Raw genomic sequence first — 26,848 nt, 5'->3', positions numbered from 1 at the left:
TGAATCACTGAGTAACTGTCATATGACAAGCCCCATCCCATCTATGGTTTTAAGCTCATGTTTCTCTGCAGCTGAAGGAGAATCTTCTGGACTCTGACACATGCAGACTCTAAGTGGGGGTCCCTTGCTCACTCTCCATTTCAGCTTGAAAGCTTCAAATCCTGCCTTTGCATACTCCAGCTACAATCAGTAACCCTGGTGGAGGAAATCATTCACATCGCTGTCTCCAAGAAACCCACCGATCCAGTCATCTACATCTCTAAACTAAAAGCTTCAGGACCACCGGATTCAGCGAGAAGCCAGCCTAATCACCAAATGCCAAAGAGCCCTTTTTCCTATAGTACCTAACTCAACCAATGTACCTTTCCCCACTCTGAAACCTATTTGTGTGTGTGCAAACCTCTAGTGAGAGAGTGTGTGGGAGTGTGCGTGTGTGCGTGAGCGTGTATGTATGTATGTATGTGTGTGTGCGAGAGAGCGTGAGCGAGAGCAGCAGCGAGCGAGTGAGCGGGAGAGAAAGTTGGCATGTAGTTTATTATTTTCATTAGTTTGGTTTAGGTACAATAAAGTTAACCTCTTTCCTTGTTTAACTCAAGAAAACCTGCCCGATTACTTACTTGCTATGATTATAACAAGAACCAAACACCTACTGATCTGGCCACTACACCCACTTTAAGAAAGAATTAAACCTGTTGTGGTCAAACCAGGAGAGGGAAAAGGAGGGAAGCCCTTTGACCCCTCCTCACTTGACCTTAACATGCTTACTGCAGGATCAATCGGGTCATTTAATCCAGTATTGTCAGTAATAGCTAGCTGGACAAATACTTAATTTCCAACTATCACAGATTGTCCTTCCAGCTTCCAAAGTTGAGGTGGTCATGTAATGATGTGTGATATATTCCAGTCAGCCAGAGTCCAGTCGCAAGGTTTCTCTATTCAACCCCTGGGTTTTGCAAGTTACCAAGATATTGGGCAAGTAATAATACACTCTAGGTCATAGGGGCACCTGGTCCCTTTACAGGAATGACACTGAACCCAAAGAAATATCCAGTGTAAAAACACAACATTCAACTTCCTTGTGGTGAAGACAAGGTAGACATGTACTGTACCTTTCCCATTATCAGAATTCGCTTCCTTCGTTTTTCGATTCTGGTTGGGGGACTTTCCACTTTCCTGATAAAAGGCCAAAAATACAGCAAAGTCTTTACTGAGTGAACATTCACTCTCCTCATACACTGCACAAATTAGTCAAAATGTTAACACGGTACAGTTAATGCCAGAACATTATTACTGATAGCTTGGAGTATTTGTTACAAGGTTGTGATTCAAAGAAGTTGAATTCTGAGACAATCAGAATTTCTTAAAGATTTCACAATGTTTAATTAAAAGTTCTTACAAAATTAAACCACTAAAAAAAAAACCTGGCCATGTCGTCGATGGGTCTTCACAGATAGCAGCAACAGACCTTCAACCCCTAAATGCACTCGTGAGTCTTCCCATTTTCTACATTTGTTTTAGCAGACATTTCTTTGCCAGTTTATGCCAATTACAAGCACTTGCCACAATCATATCAAATGCACATTAGAGTCAGAGTCGTACAGCATAGAAACAGGCCCTTCGGCCCACCGCATCCATGCCGACCATAATGCCTATCCATACTAATCCCACCTGCCTGCATTAATTCCATATCCCTCTATGCCTTGCTCATTCAAGTACCTGTCCAGATGCCTCTTAAATGTTGCTACTGTTCCTGCCTCCTGGCAGCTCATTCCAGAAACCCACTATTCTTTGTGTGAAAAATTTACCCCTTTGATCCCATTTAAACCTCCTCCTTCTCACCTTAAATCTATGCCCTCTAGTTTTAGTCACTCCTACCACAGGAAACAGACTCTAGCTATCTACCCTATCTATGCCTCTCATAATTGTATATACCTCTATCGTGTCCCCTCTCAGCCTCCTTCACTCCAGGGAAAACAGACCCAGCCTATACCATCTCTCTTTGTAACTCAAGCCCTCCAAACCAGGCAACATCCTTGTGAATCTTTTCTGCACCCTTTCTAGCTTAATCACATCTTTCCTGTAGTGCGGCGACCAGAACTGCACACAGTACTCCAAATGCGGCCTAAACAACGTTATGTACAACTGTAACATGATGTCCCAACTCTTGTACTCAATGCATCGGCTGATGAAGGCAAGCATGCCATACGCCTTCTTCACCACCCTGTCTACCTGTGTTGCCACTTTCAGGGAACTATGTACTTGCACCCCAAGGGCTCTCTGCTCAACAACACTCCCCAGTGCCCTGCCATTCACTGTATATGTCCTGCCCTGGTTTAACTTCCCAAAATGCATCACTTCGCACTTGTTAAATTCCATTTGCCAATCCCTTGTTTACTTTCCTAGTTTATCTATATCCTGCTTATCTATATATCATATTACATAGAGTGTTATATAAAATAATCTATGCAATTCTCCAGGACAAAGTTTACTTTGGATCATCAATTAGCACCTTTGTACCTACTTTAGTCAGTTTACAAGAAAATCAAGGTCAAAATACTTTCTACTGTCACGTAACATTTTCTTCTGGGTCCAATGTTCACTAAATGTATTGGTCTAGGCTCCAAAGCTTTTGTGCAAAAGTCCCAAGAAGCTGGATATCTAATCAAGTGTAGGGTAAATTAAATACCTCTTACAGCCACTAATTACAACCAAGGTGAAAATCAAAGGAGCCCCCTACCATTTTCGCCAGCTACTCTCCATCCTTGACATCATCTTTATGAACTTTATCTATAACCTCTCCACCTTCCTAACATAATGTGCACCGATCTGGGTACATTATTTGAAACCATTGAATTCTATAGGTTTAACATACCTCTGCTTTAGGACTCAATTTAATTCTGCATTAAATGCTATGCAAATGTTGAAGAAGGTGCTAACTGCCAATGCCATCCCTTTCCATTTTGTTACAGCCACTGAAATTGCCAGACAACAGATTTGAAGCTTAGACTTCTGCAAGGCAGCACAACTAAGAAATGCAGTAACATTTCCCAAACCCTGCATAGTGAAAACTTTCACTAAAGGATAGTGGACACGAGATGGACAAATGTGTTAACCTTGTGACCAGAGTGAAATTTCTAATTTACTCTTTTTTTTTTTTGCTGAATTATGGAAGTTTTTGTGCCCAGTTGGAACAGGCTAAACTACCAGAACTTGCTTCAGCAACAATCGTCACAGCCAACAGAGGCTGGAAACTCTGATCCAACTAGTCCGGGCTGGATTTAAAACCAGTTCACAGAAGTCAGTGTGTCAATAGCCCTCACTTAAATCAAGAGGTTATTATTTTAAAAAAATCATTTCAGTGACCCTCATCATCAGTTTACAGAAGGCCTGCTATATTGACTTAGATCACGTGATATTGTTTCAATCACTAACTTTTTAAAATAACAATAGTATCATCATTCTCTTACATTTATAGTATGAAAGTTGATGCTCCAGTTGGAACTTGCCCTGGTTGGGATAAACCGGTCACCTGTCTCACAAGGATGGGCTGCTGGCGAGTTTGAGGTTATGGGTCGTGTGCTCAAGGCAGACTGTTTAAAAAAAAAGTTTACATCGGCAGAAGATTATCAAAAAATATATAAATAATCTCAATATGCTGAGTGCGCAGACAGAAACTATTTGGATTTAGAAGAACTTAAAGGATCACTGAACCATAATGTACTGAACATGTATAGCAAATCAACAGCACAGTGCAAATACCGATTCCAGTCAGCATTAAACAACAGCTTAAAGACATGCATCAAAATCTTCAAATATAAAACCCCTTCCAATACCTACACCCTCAGATGTAACCTATTAGTTATGACTTCCTCACATATATGGGCACAGAGTCACAGTCATATAGCATAGAAACAGGCCCTTCGGCCCACCGCGTCCATGCCGACCATAATGCCTATCTATACTAATCCCACCTGCCTGCATTAATTCTATATCCCTCTGTGCCTTGCTCATTCAAGTACCTGCCAGGATGCCTCTTAAATGTTGCTACTGTTCCTGCCTCCACCACCTCCTCTGGCAGCTCATTCCAGATACCCACTATTCTTTTTGTGTGAAAAATTTACCCCTTTGATCCCCTTTAAACCTCCTCCCTCTCACCTTAAATCTATGCCCTCTAGTTTTTGTGTTTTTAATTTGGAAGTACAATTTTGTAATGTTAGTTTTTACAAAAATAGAAGCAATGCTTGGAATTAATTACTTTCTTTAGAAAAAGAAGTTTTATACAGCCTCCAATCAATATATTTGTGATTTACAACAAACTATTAGCTAGAACATAATTGTTCTCACCACTCTATTATTAAAATTATTGTTTTTGCCTTTACTGGATTACTTGCCTCAATGCTGCTTTCACATTTGTGCCCTCCCTCTCTTCCTACCCCCACATCAACGTCCCCTCTATCAGTCAGTCATACCACCTGCACCCAATACTGGTACAGACCACATCTGCCGCATGTTTAGCACCAATACTTACGCTCTATTTTGATGCCGAGTGTGAAAACCTTTTTTCATTTCAGTCACTGACAGCTTTTAGCAAGTGAGCAATTACAAAAAGTCACTGACCCCTTTAGCTAATTATAGAAATGATAAGAAATTGAGACGGAGGCATTATTTCATAAAAGGTGTTTAGAAACCACTGAAAAGAATTTGCACTCTCCCTGCCCACCTTCTCATCCATACACGCGCCCGCTTGCTTGGAATTTTGAGGGTAAAATAGGAACATAGGAGCAGCAGTAGGCCATTCAGCCCATTGAGCCTGCCCCACCATTCAATATGATCATGGCTGATCTTCCACTTCAGTGTCTTTTTCCCACAGTATCCTCCTATCCCCTTATGTCATTTGTATTTAGAAGTCTGTTTTAAACATACTCAATGACTGAGCTTCCATAGCCCTCTGGGGTACAGAATTCCAAAGATTCACAATCCTCTGAGTAAAGAAACTTCTCCATCTCTATCCTAAGTGGCTTCCCCCTTATTTTGAAATGGTGTCCCCTGGTTCTAGACTCCCCAACCAGGGGGAACATCTTTATTTTTATTTTTACTTTTCATCAGTAAAAAGCTGAAATCACAGTTTTTTGCAGTTTTGTTATTGCAAGTTATTACAGAACAGTATTGATAGGAATTGTAAGATGTGGAACTGTCAGGTAATGCTGTGTTAAGACTATTCCATTGAAACTGGCTACAGAAAAGAATAGAAGCTATATTTTATTTCAGGTGAAGTGGCAAAATGTTTGATAGCACGCTTCATGCTATTACCATAGCAACAGCCCTCTATGCACATTAACCACAGAATCAAACTTGAATGCCACGATAATATCGAGGCTGGTGGTGGAAGTGCAAGTGTGTAAACCGAGCTTTGTTTTGTTTCCGTTTCCAAAGTGTGCAGTCCATTCGAAGGCTTTTTTTGAACACTATTTTAAAATAAATACAAACCTCATTTCCTATAGCCATCTTAGGTGTACAATTGACTGCTCTGAGCAGGACCCCCCATTGACAACCTGTAACCTGCCTCATATATTGATGTCTAAATGCCATGTGAATGGGAATATCCAACTCCAAATGAGCAGTTTCTGATAGCACTGTCCTTTTAACTGAGTTGATGCATAATCCTTTGCATTGTTAGGCTAGAAAAAAGTGGAAGAGGGGTTATAAGCTCTACCAGTTGCAGTTTTACCTCACTACTAGTTTTTCTTTCTGTCAGTTTCCCAAAAATTGGTGTCCATCTAGGAGAGTTTTTAATTTGCAGTTGACATTTTACATGTTTTGTTAACTATTCTCATCACATTTGGACTTATCTTGTGAATTGTTTTTGAAACCACCCTTCCCCCACCACTTGTGGGATTTTTGTGAGTATTGCTCACTGTTCCTGATGGAGCAGTGCTGACAATCGGGATGAGGCAGGTTTAGACTTGTAGTAATTAGCAGATATTGGGAATTCAGAATGCTGTGATGTCAGGCGAAGAGACTAAAGAGAAGACTGGTGCACTGCAGGGAGGTGTCAACCAAAAGAAAAGGGAAAAAAATAACAATCTTGTGCCCACGAGAAATTTCAGTGATTCCGTGTCTAAGCAGATGACTGTTGCTGTTTTCCATCTGGGCTGATGCAATTGTCCATATCCTATGGAAACCAAATAAAGTTTTGATTCAAGCCCAACAAAAAGGGTACTTTTAACATGCATGATGACATTAATCATTCAGATCCTTTTCAGAGGTTGATGTTCCTCGTTAAGTAGAGCAGCCCGACCTTTCTACAGATCAGACTTAACTGGCTGATCATAAATGGGCAGACAATCCCATCTGCCAAAAATGTATACTATAGGAAAAATGTGATTGCACCAGAGAACATACAGAAGAGATTTACCAGAATGTTACCTGGACTGGAGAATTTTAGTTGTGAGGAAAGATTGGATAGGTTAAGATTGTTTTCTTTGGAACAGAAGAGGCTGAGGGGTGACCTAATCAAAGTGCATAAAATTGAGGGATGTAGATAGAATGGATAGGAAAGCCCTATTCCCCATGGTTGAGGGGTCCATAACCAGGGGGTATAGTTTTAGGGCAAGAGGTATAGTGGGGATTGGAGGGGAAATTTTTTCACCTAGAGGGTGGTGGGGATCTGGAACTCACTGCCTGAAAGATTGGCAGAGACGGAAACCATCATAACATTTAAGAAATATCTGGATATGCACTTGAAGTGCGGTAACATACAAGGTTCAGGTAAGGGTCCCATGCTCAGGGTTATGAACTCTAGCCAACAGCAGAATGAGCAAATTTTCAGTGGCGCTAGCAAAAGAGCTAGAACCTCAAAGGGCAACGGCTGCTTACAGGCAGAGGATCCTTCGGGAAGAGGACTTGTGTTTCCTTTAAAGCACACATGAGAAAGGCAACGGAAAAACACCTTGTACTTTTTCCCTACTCATATTGCTCATTTCTCATGGAAGTTTAAAAAATGTGAGGCTCTTGCGAGCAACTGAAGAGGAAGGTGGAGGAACGAGCAGAGGACCTACCCTTGGACAGATCACCACTGCGATGCTGTACCTACAGGGCTATGGACCAAGAGCTGGAAAGTAGGATTAGGCTAGATGGCTCCTTATCGGCTGGCACGGACAAGTTGGGGCAAATGACCTCCTTCCATACTGTAAATTTCTGATTTCTGCGATTTCATTGCCAACCTTGAGGTGTGTTCTGAGATCTGCTAATTTGAATCTCAATTTGTGGGCTCTTGTCCAAGATCTACCTGTCATAGGCCAGGAGCTTATAATGGGATGGGAACTTATGGCTGGAAGTACGATGTAAATGTTTGTTGGCAGAAGAGCCAACAGCAGCCAAAGCAGATAGATGGAAAAGGTGGCTAGCTAAAAGAGGGGAGACCATGAGTCAGGAAATTTCACCTGAGGTAGAGCTGGCTGGGAGGAGAAGGGAGAATTTGTTTGGAGGAAGGGAAAAGTGAGCAATTTGGTTCATGATGTCAAGGATGGAGAGTAAACTGACTAAAGTAGGTACAAAGGTGCTAATTGATGATCCAAAGTAAACTTTGTCCTGGAGAATTGCATGGATTATTTATATAACACTCGATATGTAATATGATATATAGGATATAGATAAACAGGATATAGATAAACTGGGAAAGTGGGCAAGGGATTGGCAAATGGAATTTAATGCAGACAAGTGCGAAGTGATGCATTTTGGTAAGTTAAACCAGGGCAGGACATATAGTGAATGGCAGGGCCCTGGGGAATGCTGTTGAGCAGAGAGACCTTGGGATGCAAATACATAGTTCCCTGAAAGTGACAACACAGGTAGACAGGGTGGTGAAGGAGGCATATGGCATGCTTGCCTTCATCAGCCGAGGCATTGAGTACAAGAGTTGGGGTGTCATGTTACAGTTGTACATAATGCTGTTTAGGCTGCATTTGGAATACTGTGTGCAGTTCTGGTCACTGCACTACAGGAAAGATGTGATTAAGCTAGAGAGGGTGCAGAAAAGATTCACAAGGATGTTGCCTGGTTTGGAGGGCTTGCGTTATAAAGAGAGATTGGATAGGCTGGGTCTGTTTTCCCTGGAGTGAAGGAGGCTGAGAGGGGACATGATAGAGGTATATACAATTATGAGAGGCATATAGATAGGGTAGATAGCCAGAGTCTGGTTCCTGTGGTAGGGGTGACTAAAACTAGAGGGCATAGATTTAAGGTGAGAAGGAGGAGGTTTAAAGGGGATCAAAGGGGTAAATTTTTCACACAAAGAATAGTGGGTATCTGGAATGAGCTGCCTGAGGAGGTGGTGGAGGCAGGAACAGTAGCGACATGGAATTAATGCAGGCAGGTGGGATTAGTATAGATAGGCATTATGGTCGGCATGGATGCGGTGGGCCGACTCTATAAAGCTATTTTAAAGAGGGCTTTTACTACTGCTATGGACGCTGGGATATTCCCAACCACTTCAGCAAGTGACATGGTACTGGCTCTACGCCTAAATGCACAGCTACATAAGATAAGAAATAGGGCTGAATGGCCTACTCCTGCTCCTTCGAGTCTGCACTGCCATTCAAAAAGATCACAGCTGATCATCTAGCTCAACTCTGTCTTCCTACACTAATCCCCTATTCCTGAATGGGCAACATTCAGGCCTGGGCTGAGAAAGGCAAGTAACAACTGCGCCACACAAGTGATGGGCTATAACCGTCTCCAACAAGAGAGAATCTCATCACCTCCCCTTGACATTCAATGGCATTAGTATCATTGAATCCCCCCAACCAACATCCAGAAACTTAACTGGGCCAATCACAAATACTGTGGGTACAAGGGCAAGTCAGAGGCTGGGTATTCTGCTCACCTCTTGACTCCCTAAAGCTCTGCCCACCATCTACAAGGAACAAGTCAGGAGTGTGATGGAATACTCTCCACATGCCTGGATGAGTGCAGCACCAACAACACTCAAGAAGTTCGACACCGTTCAGGACAAAGCAATCTACCTGATCTGTACCACCTTAAACATTCATTGTAGTAAGACTTCTTTGCTCTTATACTCCCATCCCTTTGTAATAAAAGGTAATATTCCAGTGGCCTTCCTAATTGTTTGCTGCATTTGCATGTTAACTTTGAGATTCATGTACAAGGTCTCCCAGGTCCCTCCGAATAATAACGTTTTCCAGTCTGTCACCTTTTAAAAAATATTCTGCTTTTCTATTTTTCCCCACAGAAGTGGATAACTTCACATGTTCTTTCCCACGCACTCAAACTGCCACTATCCCCTTGCAGCCTCTTTGCATCCTCCTTGCAGCTTATTGTCCCACCTAACTTTGAATCATCAGCAAACTTGGATACATTACAGTCAGTCCTTTCATCTAAGTCATTAACATAGATTGTAAATAACAGACCCAAGCACAGATTTTTGCAGTACCTCACTAGTTACAGCCTGCCAACCCAAAAATGACCATTTATTCATATTCTGTTTTCTGATAGCCAATCCTCAATCTATGTTGACATATTACTCCGAACCCCACAAGCCCTAATTTTGTGCAATGACCTCGTGTGGTACCTTTTGAAAATCCAAATACACTACACCAACAGGTTCCCCTTTATCCACCCTGCTAGTTACAACCTCAAAAACTAATAAATTGGTCAAGAACTATTTCCCTTTGATAAATCAGTGTTGACTCTACCTAATCATATTATGATTTTCTCAGTGCCCTGTTAGTGTCCCTAATAATAGATTCGAGCATTTTGCCTACTACTGACATATACTAACTGGCTTTCTCTCAGTCTCCTTTCTTGAACAGCAAGGTTAGATTTGTTACCTATCAGTCCATGGGGACTGTTCTAGAATCTAGGCAATTCTGGAAGATCAAAACCAATACATCCACTACATCTGTAGTTACCTCCTTTAAAAACCTAGGATGCAGGACATCTGGTCCAGGGGATTTGTCGATTTTTAGTCCCATTAATTTCTCCAGTGCTATTCCTTTACTAATACTAATTTCTTTAAGTTCCTCCTTCTCACTAGACCCTTGGTGCCATTTTCTGGAATTTATTTTGTGTCTTCTACCTTGAAGATAGATACAAAGCATTAGTTTAATGTCTCTGCCATTTCCTTATTCCCCATTATAATTTCCCCTGTCTCTGCCTCTAATGGGCCCCATTTTTACTTTCGCTAGTCTCTTTCTTCTTACATATCTAGAGAAACTTTTACAATCTGTTTTGTGCGTCTTGCTAGCTTACTCTCACATTCTGTTTTCTCTATCAATTTATTTGTCATCCTTTGCTGAATTCTAAAATACCACCCCCCCTCCCCAATCCTGATATTTACTACTCTTTTTGGCAACATTATAAGCCTCATCCTTTAATTGCAAACTGTCTTTAATTTTTCATTAACTAAGATTGGAACCCATTCCCTTGAGGTTTTTATTCCTTAGGGGAATGTATATTTGTTACAAATTATGAATTAATTCTTTAAATGTTTGACATTGCTCATCTACCATCATGTCTTGTAATGTAATTTCCCCATCTGTCTTGGCCAACTCACCCCTCATACCTACCTAGTTTGCCTTGTTTCTGACAACTAAATCACTTTCAAACTCAATATAAAACTTATATTATGATCACTCTTCCCTAGAGGATTCTTACTACAAAGTTATTAATTAACCCTTTCTTATTGCACAATGCCAAATCTAAAATAGCCAGTTCCCTAGTTGGCTCCTTGATGTACTGATCTAGAAAATTTCTTGTATACATTCTATGAACTTGTCCTCCATAGTATTTCTGCAAATTTGGTTTGCGCAGTCTAAGATTAAACTCCCCCACGATGATTACTGTATTACCCTTGTTACACGCACCTCTAAATTCCTCATTTATACACTGCCTGACACTACAACTATTGTCAGGGGCCTATAAACTAATCCCTCCAGCATTTTCTGCCCCTTGCTGTTTCTTAGCTCAAACTGATTCTACATCTTGATTTTCCAAGCCAAGATCCTTTCTCTATACTGTCTTTATCCCATTCTTCATCAGGGCTAACACCCCGACCCCCCACCCCTCCTTTTACATTTTGACTATCTCTTCTAAACGTCAAAGTATCCTGGAATATTTAGTTCCAACCCTAATCACTTTGCAACCACATAATGGCTATTAGACCAAACTCATTAATTTCTCTGTGCTAATAATTCATCTACTTATAGTGATCCCTTGCACAGATATAGTGCCTTTAGCTTAACTTTTTTCTATTTTTCCCTGATCTCACCTTAGTCACTAATGCCCTATTGGCTTTGTTAAGCTCTCCGTCGCTTCCTGACCCACTCTGTTCAATTTTACCCAAATTGCTACTCTGTTCTACAGCATTTCTCTTACTGTTTTTGAATTTACCTTTTCCTGAAACCTCCCACCCCACTTCATTAGTTTAAAGCTCTGACTACTGCCCTAGTTATTCGATCTGCCAGGACACTGGTCTCAGTCCAATTTAAGTAGACCCTATCCAAAAGGAACACCTCCCTCCTTCCCCAGTACTGGTGCCAGTGGCCCATGAAGTAAAACCCCTGCCTCCAACACCATTCCTTCAGCCATGCATTTAACCATCTAATCTGTTTATCTCTGTCAATTTACACACTGCTCAGGTAACAGTCCAGAGATTATTACCTGTGAGGTTCTATGTTTTAATTTCGATACTAGCTCTTCAAACACTCTCAGCAGAATCTCATTCCTAGTTCTATCTATGTCATTGGTTCCTTCATGGACCAAGACAACTGGGTCCTTCCCCTCTCACTCCAAGTTTTTCTCCAGCTGAGCAGAGATGTCCTGAACCCTGGCTCCAGGCAGGCAACACAATCTTCATAAAGCCCAGTCACAGTTGCAGAGAACAGAGTCTATCCTTCTGACTATACTATCTCCCATCACTACCACACAAAGTCTGGCTACCCGACCAAACCCAACTACGTGTCGGGTTCGGGTCGGGTCTGTATTCGATGTCCGGCATTCAGGCTCGGGTTGGGGTTGGGCTGGACTGTACCATTTTGTTTCATATTGTTTTCGTTTTAATCTACATTTTTTTTCTGTTTCAATAATATGTTTGTTATTTCCGGGTCAGGTTGGGCATTTACAAAAATTAAAGGACTCGGGCCCGGGTCAGGTTTTAATTTTATACCCAAGCCAGGCTTTACTGCCACATTCCTTTTCACTCCCCTCCCCTCAATTGAATGGCCTTCTGTACCACAGTGTCATGGTCAGTTTGCTCATTTATCCTGCAGACTTTGGCCTCATCCACACAGAAAGCAAGAACTTACTACTTGTTGGATAAGGGGAAAGGCCAAGGCTCCTCCAGTACTGGAGTTATTTACCTGCCTGACTTGCAGTCACACCCCACATGTCTCCAACCACTAATCAGACCTGCACCATGTCCTAAGGGATATGACTGCCTACAATCTCACACTCAGGGCTCCTGTGGACAGCTCATCATTGATTCAGAAGCTTTATCTTACAATTCAGAAATTTTCTCTCCTCTTCTGAAGCCATTTACTCTCTGCTAGAGTACAGTTCCATGAGCACCAATAACCCTTGGGTATCTTGCCCATGTAGCCAATATTCATGTGTGAAATTTTACAGCAAGCATCATCAAGAAATTTGACCTCAAGCTGAACCTAATTCTCTCCTCACACAATATATCAATGTCAGACATGTGTAACTCCAGTAGGAGTTAAAAGGAAAACAACCCGTAACAGCAGACCTAGCTGATTTTCTGCTTCCTAAACCAGGCACACTTATGCCAACTGTAGCACTTCCACTGCTACCGTGGGAAGAATAGGACATTCAGCCCCTCAAGCTTGTTCCTCCATTCAATAAGATCGTGGCTGATCTGTATCCTAACTCCATCCAGCTGCTTTGGCTCCATATTTCTTTATACCATTGGCTAGCAAAAATCTATCAATGCCAGGTTTAACATTATTAATTGAGCCAGCATCTAATATTTTTTGTAACAAGTAGTGTTTCCTAACTTCTCTCCTGAATGAGCCAGCTCTGATATTAAGGTTATGTCCCTTTGTCCTAAATTCCCCTACCAGTGGAAAAAATAGATTTCTATCTATTAATTTCAAAAATCCTAAATACCTCAGTCAAATCACCCCTACATTTCAGGCCTACTTTATGTAACTTCTCCTCATAATTTAACCTTAGCGCCTTGTTAACATTCTGGTGAATCTACACTGCACTCCTTCCAGGGCCAATATATCCTTTCTTAGATGCAGTGTCCATAACTGTACACAGTACCCCAGGTGTGGTCTAACTAGGGCAAATTAACTCAGCACAAGACAGAGATCTTAACAGGGATGTTCTGCTCTGTATGGTTCAACTACTTACTGGACAAGTTCGCCAAAGCATCCAAAGGGCAGGGAAGTGTTTTCTTTCATCAAAATGCACAAAATCTCACCAATTTACAATACCGTAAAAAATTCCATGGAGAATGCATTACAGATCATTAGAATATTATGGTCGAACATTATGAACACAGCCTCAGATTAATTACATGGGTCAGATGCACGTAATGATCCCATCCAGTCTTTTGGGATTGTTGAATCACAGACAACATTTCATAAAGTTCTCCATCGCTGGGCGGGGGGAGGAGGGGTACATTCTACATTAGGGTTGTGGCATATCACAGTGTCTTAAATTAGGAACAAGAATACTGGCTTTCTCTTGAAAAACCCAATTTTATGAAAGCACAACTCATAATATTAAATACCAAAAGTATGACATTTTTGTGAGAATTCCAAGTATATGTCAACCTTGCTGAAGATATCTTGGGAACTGAAAAAATATAAATCTCTATCCTGCTAATGATCTGCTGGAAACATAAATTAACTTTCAAGCTGCGAGTATATCTCTCCTACAGTGAAATATGAATATTTCTTTTGTGAGGCTAACAATAAATTGTCATAACTCACTGCTGAACAAGCTGATTCTTCATTTTCACTTACCACGGAAAGCATATTTTCAGAGACATTTTGGAAATGTGTTTGTCGAAGAAGCCTCCGCACATATTCTTGGTCCATAGTTTTACAGTATACTTGTGACAGCGTGAATGGAGTAGGGAATCAGTAGCACCAAAGCAGATAACACTGTCAGTCACTAGAGGATATGAAGTCCCAGTCACGGTGCAGCCTTTCCTAATTTGCATTCCTGCAAAAAGAACACACATTTATGCATTCAAACTAATGATTATACTCAGTTTTTGGATAAATACATAAAGGTTTTGAAACACAATTATGACTCTACAGGAATTTCCTTGCACTGACACTGTTAGTTTACAACATGATTGAAATGAACATAGTACAAAATGCAGAAGACATATACAGTCCAGCCACTGATTCACTTGGCCTGGATGGGGTGGGGCGGAAGGAATGATGTTATGGAGCAGTGTATAAAGATTCACCAATGATACTCTGCACAGACTTTTTGGATTGATGTAGAATGCCTAGGTATTAGTCTCAAGGTTTTTTTTGTGAAAATGGAGATTGAAATTAAATGCTGTTGCAGTATTGTAAAGTACACTAACAGCCTAGAAAAATCTTGTGACTTTGTACCCGGTAGAGTTTAGCAATGAGCAGGTCTTAATTGGCCTTAATAATAGCTGAAAATGCTTTTCTTGGGCTCATTTGCTTCAGTAGGGAGATGCACAGCTATAAGGGAGCACTTTGATACAACAATGATGGTAGGTAAAGTATGTTCCTCTTCAAACTAGCCTTACTCAAATCAGCCTGCTGGACTGCAGTAATTCACAGTGGCTGATTCTAGGAGATAGTAATGGCTATTGGCAGCTACACAGGACTTCTAAAGGGCACCTTGCCATAACAATGGCTGCTGCAGCTATTCGTTCCAATGCTTGCGAGCAGACATTTTTTTTAAATCTGTTTTTTTGTGGGATGTGGGCATCGCTGGCTAGGCCAGCATTTATTGCCCATCCCTAAATGCCCTTGAACTGAGTGACTTGCTAGAGCATTTCAGTGGGCATTTATGAGTCAATCCCATTGCTGTGGGTCTGAGTCACATGTAGGCCAGACCAGGTAAGGATGGCAGATTTCTTTCCCTAAAGAACATTAGTGAACCAGATAGGTTTTTGCAACAATCTGCAATGGTTTCATGGTCACCATTAGATCAGCTTTTAATTCCAGATTTATTAATTGAATTCAAATTTCACCATCTACCATAGTGGGCTTCGAACCCATGTCCCCAGACCATAAGCTATACCTATGGTTCCTGTTATAAATAAAAATATAGGGGCATCATGTATCTTATCTAGCAGTCATTACTTCAGAAGTGCTCCCAATGGAGCAGAGTCTGAATCTTTGACAGAAAACACTCTTTCCCTCCCTCATTCCCCAAATGGCTATTTTTGTATGGATTCATCTTTGAGCCTTTTTTCTCAAAAGAACATACATTTATATAGTACCTTTCACATCCTCAGGACATCCCAAAGCTCTTAACTGCCAATGAATGACTTTCTAGTTTGCATAGAGCAAGGTCCCACAAACAGCATATACCCTCTTTCAGTACTGTTCGTTAGGCAATAATTGTTTGCCAGGAGAACTGCTTTGAATAATGCCACGGGATCTTTTACATCCACTTGCCTGGGCAGACTGGATTTTGATTTAACAACTCATCTGAAAGACAGCATCCCCAAAAGCAGCACTTTCTCAGTGCTACACTGAAGTGTTACCCTAGATTACGCTCAAGGTCTAGCCTGTGGTTTGAACCCACAACCTTCTGACTCAGCAGCAAGAGTGTTTCTACTGAGCTAAGTTGACACTTTCAGGCAGAATCAGCCACCTTCTTCTGAATTAGTGTTCTAAGCTTCAGGGCCCAGTCTTTCACTAACTAGAAGAACATTTCCAATAAATTGTAAAAAAAAAAGATAAAAGAAAAGCTTTCGAATGTACTTGGGGAACATCGGATATAGAACTGCTGCAACAGAGAAGTGGTCAAGTAGCAACAACAATGACTTGCATTTATATTGCGCCCTTTAAAAAAGCATCCCAAAATGCTTTACAAGCATCAAACAAAATTTGTCACATAAGCAGATATAAAGGCCAAATGACCAAAAGCTTGGTCAAAGACACAAGTTTTAAGGAGCGTCTGAAAGGAGCAAAGAGAAGCAGACACACATAACTTGTCGTGGCCAACGTTTGCATTTTATTACAATTGTTGTTCATAAATGGACATTGTTGCAATTCCTTGCAAAAGAAAATGCTGGCTTGAGTTTTACTGCAATGAGGTACAAACATGTCTCACCCATTTTCAGACACTGGAAAATACCAGCTTCAGAAGTATGCTACTGAAACTAAGCCAGTGATACTCAGCCCAAGTTTAGTATAAAATGAAATCTCCTGGTGTATGTACATTTGCAACTTCCGCATAGCAATTATAACACAGAAACAGGTCACTTGGTACAACCAGTGCATGGTGGTGTTCATCCTCCATAAAAACAACAGTCACAATCTTATAGTCATGACGGGACAGGAGGCAGCCATTTGGCCCATTGAGTCCATGTGCCTGCCTTGTTCCTATAATTTCTTCCTCTTTCCTTTAACCATGTCTGACCTATTCCTCAATGTTGACAGGTCACTACGTCAAATCACAAACTTCAGTAGTGCATTCAACAACGTTACTACCCTGCGTTTAAAAGATTTGTCCTGCTCTCTGTCCTAAATCTCTTGCATTTAATACTATACCTATGTTCCCTTCATTCTAGCAGCTCTATCAAATTACCCCTCATTCGCTTTTGTAAACAATCCCAATTTTTCAGGGTTTTTTTCATTTGTATCTCCTCAAACAAGGCTGTAACACATTGAATCTGCACTCTATCCACTTTATTGCCTCAACATCCTTCTTACAGTCTGGAGCCCAAAACTGCATTCAATACAATTTGCCACTTATATTCTCTTCACACACGTGTGTAAGAGCTCAGCAGTACAATCGTTGGTATGCTTAGTCACTAGTTACTACTGGCTGGGGTCAGTACCAAACAAGAATGTAATACTTTAAAGCATATAATTCACTCTTGCAAATAACTTGCAACCATAATAGCATCATTTACTGCTCAGTGCCCAATTTAGAATTCATTCTTATCCTCCACTCTCCTTTCACCATCTTCCTCCTTGCAAAAACTGCCCTTGGTCAGTCGAGAGTTCAGGATAGTTTGGGCTGCAATCTATTCTAGAATCACCAGTGTTGGACCCATCATCGCTCAGGAGAATTACTCAACAGTGGGACAATATTTTCCACAAATTGCTCTAAAATTGGTTTATGAAAGGCAAGACAAATTTGGATGCCACTTGAAGTTGGATGTGTAAACTCTGGTCAATGTTTATCTCGCTGCTACTGGACTTACCAGGATATTCATAGCCTATAAACATGGGAAGTATTTTAAGACTGCATTTTAACAGTCTTCTGTTACTAAAATATATAATGAAAACGCCCTTTATAATGTAAAGTTTCACAAGCTTTAGTGCAGTTAGCCAGTCAGACAATTCTATATAAAATTGGTCTTATTACTATATTTTAAAGTGACCAGAATTATAGAACAAATTTCTTCCCACATCACAAAATAATTTAACCTTCTAATAGTTCTGGTTGTTTGAATGAATTGACTCTGTACACAGAATCCTACTTTACTTGGTGCAGGATTTATCCATATTACCACAGTGAGTGTTACTTTTACTTTTTTTTTAAAAATCTGTAAATTTTGTGCAACTTAAACTTAAGCCCTTGATTTTGACTACAGAATCGTAATTTAAAAAGAAAACGCTACATAACCTGTGTTAGGCTCTGAGGCATCACTCTTGATCATCTGTCCTGCAGCAGGTGAATAATGAGAAAATGGCAGTTTAAATCAGGAGACTAGATACATCTAAAAAAAAGATACAATGAACCAGGGGAATCAAATCTTATTATGGAATATATTTGATATTGTACAGGTGGCTACCCTGAATCATTTCCTTTAATTGGGACATGACCTTGTAGAAAATTCTAATCGCTGAAGCCAAAGAAAGGCCAAAAAGTGTATTTAATTCAAATGAAAGAGCACACACTATTCCAAGAACTGATGTCCTAGACTCCTCTGAAAAAAGAATCAATTTAAATAGGGTGGGGGGAAATGCAATCATTAAGGATGCTCTATAATCATAGCTAATTCCATTTAAGTAAAAAGAAATATGAAATTTAATACAGGTGTTGAAAATGTAATTGAAAGAATTACTCCTCACTATGCTTATCCCTAAACTGCACAGGTTCACCTTGGACCTTGTGCTTTGCAGCATGACTTGGATTAATTCTGTAAAGTACAGGCATTTAAATTGAAATACAAATGTCTTTATGGATATTGTCTTTATACAGAAAAACCTCCAATAACCAATATAAATTATGTCATGTTCAGCATCTTTGAATAGTTTATGTACAATAAAATCAAATCTAGGCTGATGTACAAATTTCAATATTCTCATATTTGTTTGGTTACTTACTATAAAAGGGCAGAGTACAGCTATCCTCTTCTATGTAACTGGCTTCTCAGGGCTAATCTATTGTATACAACAGGATTCATTATACAAATCAGTGTGGCTGTAAAGATAACATTCCATTGTCTCACTATATTGTTTCACTGTAAGCATTTGCACAGAAATTAAGATCATGAGAAAGGACCATACAGGCCATAGCCTGTTTTCTCCTTAGACCATATTACTGACTATACTCACCCTATCGCAAACACTAAAATTTATTCAATTTCAGAATAATCAAAAACAAACCTCCAAGAAGATAAAAGCACTGTGAAATTTCTCCCCAATTCCTAAAGGTAAATCGAGAACTCCAGGAGGCTATTCTAACTTTAAAAACCACACATGCAATTTTAATCAACTACAATCCAAATTTCTGCAACATGAAACACTTGCGCCGCAGAATGTTTCACCATTGTATAATAGATTAGATTAGATTAGAGATACAGCACTGAAACAGGCCCTTCGGCCCACCGAGTCTGTGCCGAACATCAACCACCCATTTATACTAATCCTACACTAATCCCATATTCCTACCAAACATCCCCACCTGTCCCTATATTTCCCTACCACCTACCTACACTAGTGACAATTTATAATGGCCAATTTACCTATCAACCTGCAAGTCTTTTGGCTTGTGGGAGGAAAACCGGAGCACCCGGAGAAAACCCACGCAGACACAGGGAGAACTTGCAAACTCCACACAGGCAGTACCTGGAATCGAACCCGGGTCCCTGGAGCTGTGAGGCTGCGGTGCTAACCACTGCGCCACTGTGCCGCCCTAATCTTCAATCCCATTCCTAAACAAATATCTATTTAGCTTTTTTTGAACAAGATTACAAATGTAACAATAAGTAACTGGACATATATTACAGGTCATTATTCTGGGGAAAAAGATCTTTCTAATCTCACTTGACATTTCTTTAGCTTTTCTTTTCCACACATGCAGTCCTGCAATCAGTCCAAGAGTTGAGCTTAGTTATCAGTGCAATTGTCCAGTGCACAGGACTTTCAGCGTAGCATGATGGGACACCATTCTGCACTCTCGCATCAGCACAATACCCAGGCATTTCCACACAAGGAGAAAAGGGAAAATCCAAAACATTGTCACGCCAGGGCACTCATGGAAGTGTCAGAGTCTGGGAGTAGACCCTCAGCCAGAGAGATAGCAAATCACTTAAAAGAGCCTATTTTTTTTTTTAAAAAAGGAGTGGATGCTGATGCGTTTCCTTTGGTAATTCTCTCTCCTCCCCATATGAAACTGTTGACTCCTCAGTGCTGTATGATTTCACGGCGCCTACAGCTCTTCAATACCTCACCCAAGTGGCAATTATTTATGCAGTATTATAGTAACCATGCATATTGCCAAGCTATTCAACTGAGGAGCATAACATCCAATCCAATCATACACTCACATGGGCAGTACCAGCAATGCAGCAATCAGGAGCAAGAACCCATAATGATTTTTCCCTCCCTAACCAAGAGCACGGACCCCAACTGTAATGCTTCTATTGCCATCACAGCCAAATTCAATTAGCACAGCAGACACTAGGAATCAATATAGCAGAGTCTAGCAATCCAACCTGCATAAATGCATTGAGCATCAAGGGGTGAGGGAGCCTTAAGGAGTCAGTACCAGTTCTAATAATTCCTACTGTTATTTGTTAGTCAAATAAGGTTACAGCAATAGTTTACTGGGCTCATTTATCACTATTGTGCAACTCTATCCTGTTTGTTCCAACCAGTCTCAATGAACCTTTGAGCCAACAGTAACTCACTTTCTTTCCAACCACTCTTTCACAGTATACATCCCTTTTTCTCATCTCTCCCTCTTCCATTCTCATCTCAGCTGTACTTACACCCTCCTGCTCGTGGTGGCACTTCAGCACGACAACTGGTGGAAGAGTGTCATTACAATGTGACAAGTTTACATAGGCAGTTTCCATTCTAAACGTGGGCATAGGAATATAGAAGAGAAAAATAAAAGCTGTATGACTTTAAAATGAGGACCTAATTACAGATGCACACTCTGAATTATCCCCTAGCCTCCAGCCCCACTTCACATGATGGGTACACTTGTTTCAGACTCCCTACAAGATATGAACGAGTAAAAGATAAAACCGAGACACCATTGCCTTACAGAGCCCAATTGGGAGGTTTTGTTTATGCTTATAGACCATTTAAAGTTAAAATATCTCATAAGTCCTTAACAACTCCTGACATAAATGAAGCTGGATTTACTAATTAATATAAATTATAAACAATGAATAACATACTTTATTCAATAGTATGGTACAATGATATAGTTACCTTAAAGAAGCAGATAGGAAATCTTAAAATGCCCTTTGTCAATATTTCAAAATTCAATTAAAACACCCGAATAAAAAAAGTGGCGAAATATATGACAGTGGCAAACAAGCCAGACTGTACTGAAAATCCGGCCACAAATAGAATTGAAAAGATCAGTAAGCAACAGCCAATGTCCAAAATTCGAGCTGTAACTATCTTACTTTCCACGCTCCAGAAAAAAAAACATTAAAAAAAATCCCAACTCTCACACAAAACGTGAACATTTTCTTCCCAGAGTCCACTAACCAAACACGGGTTAGTAAGCGACATTCGTAATTAGCTCAACACTCACACGGCCTTCAACTAGCCTGTCCAAACCCCTCGAAAAAGTTTCCAGCACTCAAGAAAGGAGGAGTTGTGCTACGACTATTAAATATATACACAAACTTTAACAATTGTAAACACACACATTCGAAAACAGATCCGGAAGACAAGTCTACCTTGTCAGAGAATAAAACGATTACAAGTCAAATATGTTGCGAGGTTTTAATAAAGTTGCTGGAAAAATCACAAGGTGATTACATGGTGGGACAAGGCCAGGCTGAATAGCAACAAAGCTGGTTACCAGGCAGTTGTGTCAATTTCACACCACAACAAAATCCAAAACATTCGAAAATGGAACGTTTCGCCTCAAAATGACCAATGCGGGATCTCCGGGAACACAATGGAAACAGTGTAACGAAATGTATCAACATTCAGCAACTAAATGCCTCTCGATCACGTCTTTCGACTTTTGTTGCCAGTAATGCCGACTACTATTATGGCAGAGTTGTCATGACAGAGTTTCTTAATATTTAAGTGTGGTTACCTCATCACCGTCCTGGTAAAATAATATGTTCCTTCGACACGGAATGCTTCGATTGATCAATCGCCGATAACCTCATTTAAAACAACAGAAGAAAAAGCCTGCGATTCCCATTCAGCCTGTTTATAAAGAATCCCGACTCAATATGGCTCCGTGGCAAGAAAGTGCACAGCACTATGGGAATGGTTGCCATAAAAGGGAGGGTTACATTTCATCACAAATTGATAGTCTGTGAGTGAGAAATATTTTACGGGGCCTATGTGCGTTTGTAATCGTCTACATTTATTTAAAAGCATTACCGTCTTAAATATACATCTTGTTTCAACGGGTGTTTTCAATGTCCCTGCTGGTAATGACGTGTGGTGGTTATTCAGAAATTGCAAGTGCAGTTAACCAAAGGCTCCAGACTTCAGATGAAATGCTGCGACGTCACCCAAACCTTAGCGTTAGTGAATTTCCAACAAATGAAGCTGTCGGAAAGCATGAATGCACTTAGCTAAAGTTTCTGCGTTCGCGTGTTATCATTGTCTTAAAATTGTGTTAATCTTAGGAGGGGAAGAGTTCGAGTTATGTGCCATTCTCGTAATGTCACACACAAGCTGTGATGTGTTTTAACACATTATGTAAACAAATAGATAAAGATTTGCCAAAACGTTAATATCCCTTCAAATAGTTTGAATCCTAGCCGAGTTATTTACTTATAAAAAGAAATAATTGCAGTTCACCTGCTGAATTATTTCCCTTTATGATTGTGATGACCCATGTAAGTGTTATGCTACTTATTGGCATCAATGTTACCTTTAATACAACATTCCTGGGGTGTTGGGATGGGGGTGTTGGTTTATGTGATTATACATCTGACAATGGCATTATGGGGAATGCCACCTTTTAGGAGGGGGTGGGTGGAGATGAGGGTTTTTTGGGTAGACCCAGTTACTGGAATAGCCAGGAACAGCTTGTTCTGGATTTCCACCTGTGATTCTTTACCATTTTGGTTCGACTCTTTGCCCAACCAGTGATGGTGCCATGAATTCTTTATAGCAAAACAGTGCTTTCCACATACTGTGCCATTTGCCTTCTTTGCTATGAGTTGGACAGTCTGTGCACAATTTAGCTGCTACATTTTGCCTACGTAATAGTGATTACACGTTGGTAGTGAGGTACTTTGGGACATTTTAAGGGTATGGAAAGCATTGTATTAATGCAATTTCTTTCTTCCTAAGTAGAGCACACATTTGGGAATAAATACCGCCATTTTTATTTTTGCTTTCCTTGCCACTCTCCTTTTCCTTTCTTGGACACCTGCACATTCTGCACTCTTTAAAATAACAGTTGTACATCTAATCTTTTGCAATGCACTCTCCTTAAGGGGGCTTCGAACTTGGGACCCAGTTTGGCTGCCCCATATCCTGTAAACACAATTATTTCCAATGTACAACCCTAAAACACCTTCCTGCAATCTAATGGGATGATACCACCACATCCCTTACTTCAGCTGTCCCATGCCATTTGTCACACTCCTCAATCTCGTCTTAGAAACATAGAATGGAGTAGGCCTTTCAGTCCTTCGGGCCTGCTCCGCCATTCAAAAAAGATCATGGCTGATGGTCTAATTCAGTACCCTGTTCCCGCTTTCTCCCCATATCCCTTGATCCCTTTGGCATTAAGAAATATATATCTATCTCCTTCTTGAATATATTTAATGACTTGGCCTCCAATGCCTTCTGTGGTAGAGAATTCCACAGGTTCACCAATCCTCTGAGTGAAGAAATTTCTCCTCATCATAGTTCTAAATGGCATACCCAGTATCCTGAGTCTGTGGCCCCTGGTTCTGGACTCCCCAACCATCAGGAACATCTTCTCTGCACCTAGCCTGTCTAGTCCTGTTAGAATTTTAGAGGTTTCTATGAGATCCCTTATTCTAAACTCTAGTGAATATGGGCCTAGTCGACCCAATCTCTCCTCATATGTCAATCCTGCCATCCCAGGAATCAGCCGAGTAAATCATCTTTGTACTCCCTCCATGGCAAGAACACCCTTCCTCAAAACTGCACACAATACTCCAGATGTGGTCTCACCAAGGTCCTGTATAACTGCAGTAAGACATCCTTGCTCCTGTACTCAAATCCTCTTGCAATGAAGGCCAACATACCATTCGCCTTCCTAACTGCTTGCTGCACCTGAATGCTTGCTTTCAGCGACTTGTGTACAAGGATACCCAGGTCTTGTTGTACCTCCCCCTTTCCCAATCTATCACCATTCAGATAATAATCTGCCTTTCTGTTTTTGCAACCAAAGTGGATAACCTCACATTTATCCACATTATACTGTATCTGCCATGCATTTGCCCACTTACCCAAATTGTCCAAATCACATTGGAGCCTCTTTGCATCCTCCTCACAGCTCACATTCCTCCCCATCTTTGTGTTGTCTGCAAACTAGGAAATGTTACATTTAGTTCCCTCACCCAAGTCATTAATAGATATTGTGAATAGCTGGGGCCCAAGCACTGATCCCTGCGGTACCCCACTAGTCACTGCCTGCCACCCGGAAAAAGACCCATTTATTCCTACTCTCTGTTTCCTGTCTGTCAACCAATTCTCAATCCATGCCAGTATATTACCCCCAGTCCCATGCCCTTTAATTTTGCACAATACCCTCTTATGTGGGACCTTATCAAAAGCCTTCTGAAAATCCAAATACACCAAATCCACTGGTTCTCCCTTATCTATTCTACTAGTTACATCCTCAAAAAACTCCAGTAGATTTGTTAAGCATGATTTCCCTTTCGTAAACCCATGCTGACTTTGTCCAATCCTGTTTATGCTTTCCAGGTGTTCTGCTATCACATCCTTTATAATAGACTCTAGCATTTTCCCCACTACTGATGTAAGGCTAACTGATCTGTAATTCCCTGTTTTTTCTCTCCTTCCTTTTTCTCTTCCCTCCTCTTGGTCATCACCCCTGTCACTTAGTCTTGTTGCTGGAGAAAATGGTGCACGATGGTCAAGAGAGGCAGGTCATTGGAGGGTGCATCACCACTCTGGAGCAGGCCATGGAGAGGCACTCTGCTCTTGTTATGGGAGATGGTGAGGTTGGAGGCATGGTGCCAGTACAGGTTAATAACTAAACACCAATACTGTTACCCTGGTGTCCCTGTAAAGAACCATACAGCCACAAACTTCCACCCCTTTTACTGTATCCTGATTCCTATAGGGGTCATGCTGACCCACTCTTAGCTTGAATGCTCCTTTCTTGCAAATCCACAATAGCATCAGGGGACACAGGAAGAGGAAGAGAAATAAAATGATGAAGAGGACCAGAGACACAACTACATCTTTATTAACTATAATGATGAGATAGACAAGGAAGACTAGATGAAGAAGGAGATGAAGTCTGGTTCGAGCACACCCATGAGTTCATGCAGAGCCTTCCTGCCCCAAACTTATGAAACTCACTGCTTATGTTACTTTCTTCCTCATTCTCATGCACCAGCTCAAACACTTTCATCTAGAGGAATGATAGCAAGGAAGCAATACTGGATAATTTACAAAGCACAAAAGAGATGGAAGAGTGGGTGAGGATGTTCATGGCTGTGGAGTTGAGGGGCCCAGAACCCATTCAAGGAACATCACGCATATGTGCAGGCTCTGAGGATGTGCAGCAATGACAGGCGTGATTCTCAAGTTTACAGCTCTCATGTGGTAACTTTATGAAAGTTTTTTCTTCATCACAGACATCAATCGAGTGTAAGCCAGCATCAGCAGGAATCAGCAGCAGACCCCCACCTAAGAAGTAGTCAGGGAACAATCAGTGCCTCGACCTTCACGGAAGCACAGACTGCAGCTTTGATGACAGCAGGGAAAAGAAGCACTAGAAAAGGGAATAAAAAGGCACATGAAGACACCCAGGGGAAGCATGGTGTTAAAGTGTAGATTATCTTGTGTTCACTTTGGACTTTGTTGCATTAAAATAGAATGTGTCTTTATATTGCGCTGTTATTAATGAAGCTCAGAGTCATACAGGAGAAGATGGACTTATTTTCTGCTGAATAATTCAATGAAGTGACTATTATTGATTGTCACAAAGAGGCAAAAGAGTTCTGATATATTGTAGGTACTAGGATAGGTACTGGATTGTTCCTTTAGTTGAAGGTTGGGTAGAAAGAGGTATAACACTGGTGTCAAAGGCAGATTGTATTAAACAGGTTCCAGTGATAAGATATGGTCTGAAATCCTTTGCAACCATCACTGAGAAGTCCGCTGAGTGCAGGTCACTGTGATTCTCTCTTCATATAATTCTGCCTTCAAAGTAGCAAGTGCCCCCTCCCCAGGTTTACACAAATCCAGGCTTTTTTATATAGCAAAGTTGTGCAGGGCACTGTAAAGGCCTGCAAAAAAAAAAAAACCCAACTCGAGTCCGACAGAACCACATCCAGCCCAAGCCTGACCCAATCCGAGTCCTCCCATTTTTTCCTGTGCCTGACCCAACCCGACCATCAGTTAACTTACCTTCTGTTTTTCACTTTGTTGCTAATCTGCACAAGCTTAAAATACCTGCAACAAAACCACCTTTCTAGCCCACAAATTAAATTAACAGTGGAGCCACTTACCTGTGATAGAGTGTGTCTGACCCGGCTCGACCCGAGCCCAAATGTCAGACCCGGAAGTGCAACCCGACCCAACCCCGACACATGTCGTCAGGTCCCATCGGGTTCGAGTCAGGTAGCAGGCCTTTAGGGCACAGGGTGATATAACTGTCCATGACATACAAGGTACAGCATACTGCAGAGCCTCTTCCAACTGGTTTAGGCAATGAAACAGCTCCTTTAAGACCCTGATAACCACTCTTGTAGAGACATGCCATACCCTCTTTGTAATGCTCCTCTCCTGCTGTTCGGACCACTTTGAGGTATTAAATGGTAAAATGACTGATTACATGTTTTGCAATTGGTTTGGGGTAGCAATGAGTCACATCCCTTCTGATTCTTGTAATAGGAACAGGAGTTGGCCATTCAAATCCTCAAGCCTGTCATGCAATTCAATGAGATCATGGTTGATCTTAACTCCAACCACTTACCTTAGCTCATTACCTGTTTATACTCTTCTCCATGAAT

The 26,848-nt window shown here is 40.9% G+C and overlaps 1 protein-coding gene across 3 annotated transcripts in view; it reads right to left on the bottom strand.

Moving 5' to 3' along the window:
• LOC137372808 (fizzy-related protein homolog) overlaps positions 1 to 22,078 on the bottom strand; it is a 58,316-nt gene extending 36,238 nt beyond the window's left edge. Inside the window, exons 1-6 of one of the 3 annotated variants that reach the window (XM_068037103.1) lie at positions 21,736 to 22,078; positions 18,549 to 18,605; positions 17,845 to 17,883; positions 14,010 to 14,211; positions 3,468 to 3,590; positions 1,110 to 1,173 (exon numbers count right to left, since the gene is read on the bottom strand). In XM_068037103.1, the coding sequence (XP_067893204.1) occupies positions 1,110 to 1,173; positions 3,468 to 3,590; positions 14,010 to 14,084 (262 nt within the window). In that variant the 5' untranslated portion in view covers positions 14,085 to 14,211; positions 17,845 to 17,883; positions 18,549 to 18,605; positions 21,736 to 22,078. The remainder of the gene's footprint in view (positions 1 to 1,109; positions 1,174 to 3,467; positions 3,591 to 14,009; positions 14,212 to 17,844; positions 17,884 to 18,548; positions 18,606 to 21,735) is intronic. The other 2 variants (XM_068037102.1, XM_068037101.1) reach the window with 2 other exon arrangements.
• Between the last annotated feature and the right edge of the window lie 4,770 nt (positions 22,079 to 26,848).

This window comes from Heterodontus francisci, chromosome 8, assembly GCF_036365525.1.
Source record: "Heterodontus francisci isolate sHetFra1 chromosome 8, sHetFra1.hap1, whole genome shotgun sequence".
Lineage (NCBI taxonomy): Eukaryota > Metazoa > Chordata > Chondrichthyes > Heterodontiformes > Heterodontidae > Heterodontus > Heterodontus francisci.
Note: the sequence above shows the minus strand (reverse complement) of the source record. Positions and strands in the feature narration are given on the sequence as shown.